This window comes from Sparus aurata, chromosome 13, assembly GCF_900880675.1.
Source record: "Sparus aurata chromosome 13, fSpaAur1.1, whole genome shotgun sequence".
In the NCBI taxonomy this organism is placed as follows: Eukaryota; Metazoa; Chordata; class Actinopteri; order Spariformes; family Sparidae; genus Sparus; species Sparus aurata.
In genome coordinates, this window is record NC_044199.1 from 12973589 (window position 1) to 12985688 (window position 12100).

Below are 12100 nucleotides of genomic sequence, written 5' to 3' on the forward strand. Positions count from 1 at the left end.
TGCAGCGTACCAAAAGATTATTTTATTGAGTAATATTTCAAATAGCGCTGACCCCAAAATGAGGCCACATACTGTACAACCAGTGCTGGTGTTTTATGGTTGCGTATAAAACAAAATTTAAACAACAAGTCACCACTTTAACCTCATTTTCATCGCATCGTTTCACATCCAAATGAGAGGATGGAGCCAAACCATGAAAAAATATTTCACTCTCCAAATACCTTTGGATTTGGATTTGGAAAAAAAAAAAAAAAAAAAAAAAAAAAAATCATTCAGACTTCCTTAATCAAAAAGTAAGTCTTGTGCCATCTAGTTTTTATTTTCTAGTCTGCCCTTCAGACAAGAACAAAAAACAAGCAACATGTTAAACACAGTGAGCACTTGAGCCTCAAACTAAATCTCAGTAGGCCCCCTGGCACAAAGGCTCGCTCTCGCTGTGAGCCGACTAGTCCCTGCGATGACGTGGTCCCCCCCAGACCCCACCCAACCCCCCACCCCTCGGCAAGCCTCACTGATGTCACTGACATGGACATTTATGTAGGAAATAAGTCATAAAATAAAAACTCCAGAGCAACATTTCATGGAGAAAGTTAAAAACAAAGGCTTTCTGAGAGCTCCAACGGGGGAAAAAAAGAGCTTGGTACAAGAGCTTCACTGATTCAGATAAGAAAAGCGAAATGAGAAATTTACCTATTTTCCATAGTGTCCATTCGTGGCTGGATTAGCTGTCACTCTGTATCAGATCAGCCAATGAGTGGCCGCGGGAGCTGGTCCTCACTTCATCATAATTAATGCAAACGTAGGTGCTACCGGTCTCCACGGATAGGTCGGGTTTCACAGGTTGTGAAAGCTTTCACAGCTACATCCCCTGAGGTGAGGTAGCGCGACTGTATGTCACAGTCATGAACTCTCTTAGCGCATAGTAGTGGTATTAATATTGATCACGTTTAGTGCATGTATATTTTAGTGTTAGCGCAACTGTCCAGACCGCAGTTTAGTGTCAAGAAACCAGACAATGGAATCAGAGAATTCTGTCTCTGTCAATTAATTTTTGCAGCTCTGAAATCTTAAGTTTATGCCTAAATGGAGGAAAAGTAAAAGTGGAACTTAGGAAACGTACGTATATGAGCATACAGAGGGACTTAAAAGTACGGACGCGCACAACACATGCTCACAGCGCTGGTGACAGCTGGGGTTGGAAAACGGGACGTCTATATCAAGAGATGCGGTGAAAGGCAACTCGAGGGGAGACGGGGTTAGGGTTAGGGTCATAGTTGTCGCCCCCCAAAACACACAACCCAAACGACATGAAAACTGAGATGCAAAGCATTCCTCCACCCTCTGCCCCCCCGAATCCCAGACACTCAGCCCTCCCTACCTCTTCTCACAAAGCTTTTTTACTACTGCAGACTGCTGCTTTCACCACAGCCTGGCCTAACCTTTCATTCCCGGTCATTTAAAGATTTGGTGTTGCTCCAGTCACCATGTAATTGTACACTTGCTGTGAACTGTCACAAAAGGAAAAAAGATTTAGATTTTTTAATGGCACCAAAACTAGTGCGTTGACACCGTATACATTCCTCCATAAACTTGATTTTTGCAGTTGGGGTTTTGAATATGCAAAGCCAAGGTTGTAACCAGCGTCTGTATTTATGGCAGCCATATTTCTGATGCTAACTTGAGTATTTCACTTTGACAGCTCACCCTTTATTCCCCCCCCCCGGCTGACTTTTGCTGTCAGTCACAGGATCTGGCCGGTGTTTGTTCTGGGTGACACAGAAGCCCATTGCAGTGCTGAACGAGCGGCTGCCAACTATCCACAGGCGATGCCAGACCTCTCAACCGCTGAGGAGCTAGCTGAACTCAACCCCCGTGCTGTTCCATCAAAGCACTGAAAACATGGTTGAGATAGAGGCGGTGCGGAGTGGACATTTTTTTAAACTTGGAGCTCCCCGACTTTGGGTCCTGTTTAGCTTGGCCGCGGGTAGCTGTGGCGTGCCCGGCTAGATCTGCTCGATCCATTAGAGGGGACGGACGGAGGGAAGGAGGAGGGACGGACACTGGAGGGATAGCGAGATAGTGTAGCCTGTTCGGATTTGGCAGTGCAGGAGGAAAATGGACTGTTCCTCCTCACAACTGAGATGCACCAGTGTAAACACACTCAAATGGTCCCCTTCCTATAGAAAACACTATGGTCTTCTATTATATGTTAACAGCACTTAAGAGCGGAGGCCCATGTATTTGAGGCTTTGAGGCTTGAGCGCAGCAGAGGCAGATTATGGGGGTGCAATGCCAGATAATAATGTGGCTGAGACTGCATGGAGCCCTCTGGGTCTGCCCTGCCTGTCAGTGTGGTCGCACAGAGATGATGTCACTGCTCGCATGCACATGTGTTGTGCAGGCGCACAAAGACACAGGCAAAAGATAACCCATGACACTCATTTTATGTAGTTTTTTTTTCTTCACATTTGAGATGAATAAAAATCACACTACCTGAACATAATTTATCAGAATTAGCCGAATATTATAAGGAATACCACTAGAGGGGGTGAATCAGGTGGTTATCTTTTACTCCACTGACCACATGTTCGAGCCAGCTCCCTTCAGCAGTGGGCTATATTTTAGCCCTCGCTCCCTCCATTCCTCGCCAGCACGCGTTTTCCAGGGTAAACACAGGAGTATTACGGCACACGTCAAAAGGGAGATGATGTCATGGGCCGAGCGCTCATTGACAGTGACAGATTGCAGCCGTGCGATCTGTTCATCAATATAACCTTTCACTGACACTCAACCGGAGCAACGAGGACGTATAACGACACACATACACACTCCGGAGAATAGCCTCTCTGACTTCATTTTTCAATCATAGGTTTTGCCTGCACAGCTCAGTGTTCCCTTAAGACAATAAGGCCGTTGAGCCAAAGCAAACTGTAATCACTCCCCGGAATGTAACTCTTTCTTTTGTGTCCTGAATCCACTTTTTCCATCTCTTCGCTTTGTTCTTTTTCTGTCCTCCCTTGTGTTCTCAATGGCTGCATTATGGTACAGTGCTGTGGGTTCATTTCGTCAGAGCGGGGTCTCCGAGGGCTCTGACTCAGCAGTACAAGGGTTTCTTTTTCATCATCACGCCCGTAATTGTCTCTCAAACCTCTTCTTTCAACTTTTTCTCTTTTCCTTTCTGCTCTTGTTTCGAGACAGACGCTCCCATAGACACCAAACACTCACAAGTTCTTTGACAAACAAACAAAAGAAGGGCGTGTGCATGCAGACTGTGAGCTCAGCCTCGGCTTTGATTCCCCCTTTTTGTGTAGGAGTGCAGCAACTGTCCAGAGCAGCCGTCTGCACCACATGTAGAGGTCAGCGACCGTACCGGAGGGGCCAGTATCAGTGTCCCTCTGCCTGTCCCAGTGGAGCTATAGACTTTATTAATCTCTCCTCCACAGAGGTCTCATAAACTACCGCAGGAGGTCAGGGTCAGCAGAAAGGCTGGAGGGGTGGGGGATCGCTGGTGGATTCATCAGATATAAAAATAATGCGCTTTATATTCTGTGTACACTCTAAATTGTCTCTCAGGAGTCAATCTGAAATTAATAACAGAGCTCAAGAATATCAACACACATGATTTGAATGATGATTTGTGTAACTCATGTAACTCAGATCTACACTAAAAGTATTCATCCAACTGCAGCCTTGAAAATAAAATGAAAAGAAACAAGAAAACTACCAAATTTAGCTTAAGGGCACGCATTTCTGTCTGCGTCTCTATTATGGGAAGCGATACAGTGATTTTGTTTCACCACGATGAACTGTTGCGCCTATTGGCCTGAAAGAAGCTCAGTTCCACGCTCTTTTTTCGCAGGTGCGAGTGTGAATGCTTCAATTCAACATATGAGGCCCGGCAGCAGGCTGGCTTTCTCTCTGGAGGTGCGAGACATTCCTAAAGTTAACTGTCCATATTATACATGCACATGGGGAGTGATTGTCTGGGTGAATATGGCTGGACGGCAAAGGCCAACACCCTCCTCTGACTGCTCACCTCCTGTCTGCTACTGCCCCACACATTTACTGTCTTGATAATTTGTCCCAAATATAAGCTCATATCTGCAGGACTCATTCACATTCCACTGAGTTTTTTTAATGCTGTCTTCATCAGCGCGTAAGTGTATAAAGTGGCGTCCCTCCGGTCGAACATGATGAATGGGTTGTGTCAGAGCTAGATGGTCCTCCTCGTTGCAGGATGTTTTGAAGAGTTATATGCTCAATAAATCTTCCCCTCTAAATACGGGAGAAACATGCGTAAACAATTGGTCTCATTTCGAATATAATCTAAATATTTGCAGACCTCATCAAGGGCTAAAATGAACATCTATCTCGTGAGAGTTTACTAGAGCAGCCGTGCAGGTTAAATTTGCCAGAACAGTTGTAAGTGTATTTCCAGTATTCGGTGGTAGTGTGCGAAAGTATGCGTGTCAAACTTGGGTCAAACACCATTTGCGAATAATTATTGGTGTTTGTTTTAACTTGCTGGAAAGTACCAGATGTCGGTTTAGCTGCAGGATAGCTCAGACGGTGTCAGGTGAGTTTTAGATTTAGGCTTTTAAACCGTTTTGATTACCTTTCTTGGAAATCAAGTGTCATCTGAAGACACACAAGGCAAGTTAAAGCACATAGTAACACCTTTTTGCTTGAAGAATGAATGGACAGCTATAGTACCTATATCTGTTGATGATTAGATTCAGTTTATGACTGATAAGAATGATTTAGCATTAGCGTGAGGATGGTATTATCTTTAGGGATATGTGAATGATTTAGACTTTAGAGAACATAAAGGATCGGCTTGCAGTCTTAAATTAATGCTTTTCCCCATAAAGGCCCTGCTGAAGCAGCTATAGACTTACTTTCCTTTCCCATGCATTCCTTCTTTTTCTGATCTAGTGTGTGCGTGTGTGTGTGTTTGTGTGTGTGTGCTATCCCGAAACGAAATGCTCACGAAAGATCTTGTTGCCTATTTCAGTGACTTTAATGCGTATTCTCTTGGGATTCAGAGTGTGACCGTTCCAGTCACTTTACAATGTTGTCACCCAGTGAATAAAATGTGTTATCCTTCAGATAAATATACTTTATGATTCTGTCCTCAGTGTGTTTCAAGCCAATGTGGATCCTGGACAGATTTAGAATTCCATTTTCATGCTCTTTTGAAGCTTCCTGATCCAGCTGAGGAGGTCTGTCCAAAATGTTATATATATCCATTTTATTGGGAGAAAAGCTGAAATTCATCAGGCAGTGTTTTTAATATAAGTTCTGGATTGTAAAAGTGTTAGCACGTTGTCATGCAAGGATTTAAGATACGCTTTGTTTTCATTGCATACTAAGACAGAAAGTGATTTTTCAAGATGTTTTCAAATGAATGTAATGAAAAAACCTGTTCAATTGCTCAATTCGCACATCGTAAAACATATCCGTACTTGTAGAAATACATCTTTTACTCCGGCTGATGTTTTTTCTCTTCCTCTCGTTTTCTCTCTCACAGGTGTAGCAGTACCCAGCCATGCCGTTAACAAGTAAAGGGTCAAGACGGAGGGCTTGGGTCGGCGGACCCTGTGTGTGCTCAAGTCTCTGGCGATGGAAGTCACTCTTTTATTTCTGCATTGTACTTGTTCTTGCGCAGTCTACAGCAGTTCACGGAGGAGCACTGGAACTCCAGCTGGATGAAGAGCAGCCGGCAGGGACCATCGTTGGTGACATCAGTGCTGGGTTACCGCCCGGTGAAACCGCAAGTCTTTACTTCATCTCTGACCATGAGGGCAAAGGCGTCGGCAGCGATCTCAACATCGATGAAACCACGGGCATCATTACCACTGCACGCCGTCTGGACCGCGAACAGAGGGACCACTATAGCTTTATCGCTGTGACAATGACAGGAATCACTATTGAGGTGTCAGTCACTATCAACGATATCAACGATCATGCACCTGTGTTCCCCAAAAAGAAAGCTGTTCTCAAGATCCCAGAGCACACAGCAGTTGGGACAAGGTTTTCCCTGGAGCCTGCGACTGATGCAGACAAGGACCAGCTGACCACCCAAGGCTACGCTATTCGAGAGGGAAATGTAGGCCAGGCATTCAAACTGGAGACCAAGAGAGGTGCTAACAGGGTGCTGTATCTAGACCTGGTGGTCAACGGACTGCTGGACAGGGAGAAACGTTCACTTTACACTCTGGTCGTGGAGGCCTTTGATGGGGGCTCACCCAGAAGGATGGGATCCATGACCCTGGAAGTGACTGTGACTGACATCAACGATCATGCGCCAGTCTTCAATCAAAGCAGATACCATGCTATTATCTCTGAAAGTCTCCCACAAGGCAGCAGCATCCTCCAGGTGAGATCAAGTCTTGTCAGATAATCCCTTGTTACTGTCACTCTTGCTGCCCTCAATCCAGATGTTCCAGGGTAATTTAAATCTCTCTTTCATCCAGGTGTTTGCAACAGACGAGGATGATGGTGATAATGGTCTGGTCCTTTATGAAATCAACCGACGTCAGAGTGACCCAGACCGCTACTTCGTCATGGATGTCAAGTCTGGGGTCATCACGCTGAATAGGCCCCTGGATTATGAACTGAAAAGGGTCCATGAACTGGTGGTCCAGGCCAGGGATAACGCCAGTCAGCCTGAGGTAATTGCATTATGGTTATTCATTAGATATACATTAGATTTTACTCTGAATTTTTATGTCACCACAAAAAAAGGTTTCACTTCTTACAGCATTGATAGCTCAGAAAATAGCTCTGCTTTACGGAGAAGTCCACTACTATAATGACACAAAATTATTTGAGCTCTAAAATGCACTATTTTCCCAGGTGACCAACGCATTCGTCACCATTCATGTACGTGACTACAATGACAACCAGCCCACCATGACCATCATCTTCCTCAGTGAGGACGGCTCTCCGAGGATCTCTGAAGGGGCCCAACCAGGCCAGTACGTAGCTCGGATATCTGTCACCGACCCAGACTATGGAGAGTACGCCAACGTGAATGTGTCTCTCGAGGGGGGCGATGGGAAGTTTGCTCTCACAACCAAGGACAGCATCATCTACCTGATATATGTGGACCAGGTTTTGGACAGAGAAGAACGTGATTCATATGACCTCAGAGTAATGGCCACAGACTCCGGCACGCCGCCCCTCAGGGCGGAGTCATCTTTTACCATCCAGGTGACTGATATAAATGACAACCCCCCTCTGTTCGACCAGCAGGCCTACAGACAGACCATACCTGAGGTTGTCTATCCTGGCTCCTTTGTTCTCCAGGTGACTGCCAGGGACAAGGACCAGGGCCCCAATGGGGACGTCCGATATAGCCTCCTCAAGGGCAAAAACTTGCACTCTGATTGGTTTTCCATTGACCCGGTCACAGGGATAATAACCACGGCGACAGCTCTGGATTTTGAGTCAGAGCCGGCCCCTAGTGTGACTGTTATAGCGACAGATAGCGGTCGGCCGCCGCTGTCTTCCACAGCGAAGGTGGACATTGTTCTCCAGGATGTTAATGATAACACACCTGTGTTCTCCAGCAACTTCTACAATGCATCCATCAAGGAGAACACCCCAGCTGGGACCTGCTTCTTAGAGGTAAGAAAATACACTAAGAAGTTTACTTTCCTTCTCTCCCTCCAGCTCTCTTTCACTCTACTCGTCTTTATTTGGTAGGGGAACTGCTGTTTTTAATTCTCATGGCGCTCATCTTGCGGCGTGTTGGCCACAAGATTATTGTCCTACTTATGTAGCCAAAACCAAGTATTCACTGTCTCCCTTGTTCTCTCATCTCTTTCTTCACTAACCCCTTTTTCACTTTCGCCCAACCCTTAAGCCCTCTCTGATTACTCCCCTGGAAAAAACCTGATTTATGCATCAATATAAATGAGTCTGGAAATCAAAGTCATGTCTGAAGCGAAAAGCTGCCTAAAAAGTCTTATTTCAGAAAGGGATGGTGCACTTGGAAGTGCTGATGCATTTGTGATGTGATTCATAAAAAGTAGGCTACGAGGGGAGAAGCCCAGCCATTCAGCGTGTTCATTTAGAGAGGAAAAGATTTATAAAGATGGGAGAAAAAAGAAACGGAGCGAGGACGGCAGGGAGGGAGACTTCACCTGCATTCCTGAAGCTACTGCGAGGAGATTTACTCTATGCCGGTATGTCCTCTCTCTCACCTCCTGGGGTTGCCACGGTAACCAAGCCATCAGCGTAGGGTGAGCCGTCGGTATCGGCCCGCTATCTCACGGCAGCTTCGGCTGTCTTCCTTTTATCTCGGTTCCAGCAGTTCTTATGTGTAAGGAGGACGTCTCCTGAGAAATGAAAAAGGATGACTGGCTGTTTGTCTTCCAGCAAGGTCTTAACTTGGCATCATGCACCGTTTAGACCGACTGTTTTTACAGGTTGGTTTTACCCCTCTGCCGTGAAGTGGATGAGAAGGAAAAGAAGCGTTTTTTGGCTCTCAGCACTTTTGAGAAAGCCTGCTGCTAGAACTTAAAAGCGCAGTGGTACTAATAAAAGGCTTTGGACCCCTTATCATACCAACTGAGGTGGAATTAGATAAATAGTTGAATTTCACATGCTTGCAGCTTCATTTAATGTGTATTTGGAAAGGATTGCTGGTTGGTATTCTGTGGAAACTGGCACGTGGGCTTAACTTTTAGGGAACGTAGGCGAGGTGGGAAGTAATGAAGGGATGTGACATGATATGCAAATGAAAGAAATAGGAGAAAGAGAAGTGGATCGACTTGTGGAAGGACAGAGAAAAGGAAAAAGAGGGATGTGGATAAATAAAGCTTTAACATGATTTATTTCTGAGGTGTCTTTACAATCACAGATACAGCTTGTCCGTTGCTGAATCACTGAACCCTGTAATTTACTCCTAATTAGGCTGCTCCGTTGAATTATTGCATCCTTCAACCAATGAAATGAACCCCCTGGACATCGATTCCAGTGGTTGCAACAGTTGTAATCAACTGTTAGTCGTTTTCCTAATCCTAGCCGGCAGTTACTCTGGCACTAGGTGCAGGCATAATCCCATGCCAGACATCACGGGTGGTTTTCCAGTGTGCCAGAGCGACTGAATAAGTCTTGATGTGCTCATTCCAGCACGTTTCTTAAGGCTCGCTCAGACTGAGCCAAGATTCTCCGGGCAAGAGTCTCCCCACAGGGGCTGTGATTTGCAGGATAATGGAAGTTGGAGTAAATGTTTTTTTTTTTTTTTTTCTGGGCCCGTGGACTATGTGGCTACTCAGATTGGACACACGTATACCAATGATGTTAGACCTGCCATTAAAGACTAATGGATGCCGTTCCAGATTAGCTCTGTATTTTCATTTGCCTGCCAACCGGCTGTCAAGATCGGGGAGCATTTGGTATATTACTCTGTCAAGACAGTGACAAAGTGAAGAATTGGGTCAGCTGGTCCCGTCCAGCAGGCCCAGTTGACATTTTTGTGGGATGTTTTCTGGCACGACGATCAGGTTGTGAGGTTTTGTCACGTTCCTAGTAGAGTCGAGACGAAAGGCAGAAAGTTCTCAGGATTGTACCAATATTTACAATAGATAACAATCACTGTTTGGCTTGAGGATTCATTGTACTTGCCAGGCTGGCTCGGTTTGAAATTTGGACACTTTGTTTAAAAATGTGGGAAAAAAATCAGAAAATGTTTCATATCTCAACAACAAAACACAGTATCAGAAGTGTTTGAAGCAGTGGGACACGTAGCGATGCGAAGAAAGGAGTAGTTCTCTCTCCTTTCAGTCCAGGTTTCATTCATGTGTGACCTCATCCTCCTTATTTGTTCTTTTTTCAAATTTTTTTTTTCAATTTTTTACATCTTTCTGGTGATGTCTCTTTTGCTTCCTCTCTCACTCTCCCCTCACACAAACGCACATGCAGCACAAGTGTGTAGGAAGTTTTTCTTATCTGTCGGGCTACTATAGTAATCTGTAATGTGCTGCAATGTTTATGTAGCCGTGGCACAAAGGAGTTATTTATTTCTTGGTTTCCCTGCTTTCCTCTTCCCCCGCTTCCTTAAAGTATTTCCCAGGCTGGAGAGGTTACGGTGCGTCAGTGTGTGTTTGTGTGAGTGTGTGCGGTGTGTGTGTGTGCATGCACATCCATCTGATTCAGGTTCATATCCTGAGAAGGTAGAGATCATGAGAACAGTGTGAACTGTGGCTGTCAAGTGTATCTTAGAGTGCCGCTTTTTCATTGTTTAAAAACTCTCAGAGGCAAAAGTTGCCTTTCTGTGAGGCGCCTGTTTCAATGAGTGCTGATGCCATGAGTCGATATGATTAATTCAGTTTTTTCTTGATCTTTTACTCGGGCTTAATCTGTGTTTTTCAGACCCTAAGCGTATTTTGCCGTCTTGTGTTGGTTGTGCCTTGCACAGTGTCTGTCCAATCCAATGACAAGCTCGATTCCAGCATGACCTGACCGCTGGGAAGCCACTGCTGATCTCACCAGCGCTGATGTGCACCCTCTTGCCAAGACTCAAACGCAGCACCATACATCAACATTGGAGCTGCAAGCTAGAAGAAATACTGATTAGGGAGTAAAGAAAAATCATTTCAAATGAAAGTCAAATAAAAGAAAGGCACGGCAGAAAAAAATAAAAGCGATCACTGCATGTGTGCTTCACTGTATGTGCCTGCCTGTGTATGTGCACACTATTAAGGCCAAGAACTCACTTTCAGCAGGTGATGCATCTCCCCTGTGATGTTCAGCATGTGGTTTCCTGGTCAGGCCCGTTAAACGACACTCAATCATCTCAACAGAACCGCAGATGTGCTCGGCTGGGAGATGTACAAAGACATGGAGAACGGCCTGCTGGCATTACAGCGGTGCAATGCTAATGCTAGTCCTGTTTCTCACTGAAATGCTTCTGTCGGGGTGACTGGATGTTAAACTAAGAGTAATGAGATATTTTGACCTGAAATTAGACAAACGTACCCTCTAGGATTTTGCAAATTTCTGGTGGAGGCAACATTTTCATTTCACTTTAGTGTCACCAGTCAAATATGGTGACAGACAGATTATTTCACCCACTGAGCAGGCCTAGCTGGTAGACAGGTAAAAAACGAGACAAAGTGAATAAGCTCATGTGAGTGTGGTGCGAGGTCGACTGATATAGGGCAAAAACACATAAGAAAAGAGACAGGTTTCTTTTGACAGGTGGAGTTAGTCCTCCTGAACTTCCCGCAAAACCACTTAAATAAACACGACACGTCTATCTGTCAGAGCAATCAGCCCTTTGGGTGCGAAATCCAAAGTCTGGGACCCCGTGGCGAAAGTCTATATGGCTCTATAAGGAAAGACTAATCATATTTCAAATGTACACACATGCATGCACACACACACACACACACACACACACACCGAGACTAATCGCATTTGATAAACCAATAGAGCCAAGGACACAAGGTGACGCGCTGAAAACAGGAAGGTGTTCAGCTTTCTGTAACACTGGACCGGTCTCCTGCTGGTGTCGCGCAGAGAAAACCAGAGCCAGACCAAACCACAACTTCCACTTGGAGCTTGCGTGCTCTCCTCCAGCCCAGACTCAAAAACTCACACACTCAAGTTTTTATTAAGCTTGAAAATGTTGGGAGGAGACAAAATTTATTGCCCGCTTGATGTCTTCTCCCCCGCTTGATCTCACACAGTGGCAGCTGTGCTTTAATTCGCCCATGCTCTGTTGAAAGTCTGTCTTGTGTGTTTTAATTAATCTGTCAGTGTGTTTAATTTGCGAGGATCAATAGCCGCAGGTTGGAGCGATCACTGTCAACACACGCCTCGGTTGCATCTAACGGGTGATCAGCGCTGACAAATGGTGGGGGTTCGCACGCACAAACGGACGCCGGCGAGATCGAAAAACTTGGTGAATCGCTTCGTGCTGTTAACAGCTGGCCCCTGTTCTGACACGCTTACTCTCCCTCTCTCTGGTTCTGCGTTTCTGCCTCCCGCCGCTCTCGCTCCCCGACTCCCAGCTGCCAGCGATGTTGACAGGATGTGTGTGACGAGGGATCGGGGTGGTGTGTCTGCTATGTGAACTATTCTCATA

At 45.5% G+C, this 12100-nt stretch overlaps 1 protein-coding gene across 1 annotated transcript in view; it reads left to right on the forward strand.

Moving 5' to 3' along the window:
- dchs1b (dachsous cadherin-related 1b) overlaps window positions 1–12100 on the forward strand; it is a 91172-nt gene that overhangs the window by 11542 nt on the left and 67530 nt on the right. The window contains exons 2-4 of the mRNA XM_030438057.1: window positions 5531–6379; window positions 6477–6674; window positions 6859–7632. Coding sequence (XP_030293917.1) covers window positions 5549–6379; window positions 6477–6674; window positions 6859–7632 — 1803 coding nt within the window. The 5' untranslated portion in view covers window positions 5531–5548. The remainder of the gene's footprint in view (window positions 1–5530; window positions 6380–6476; window positions 6675–6858; window positions 7633–12100) is intronic.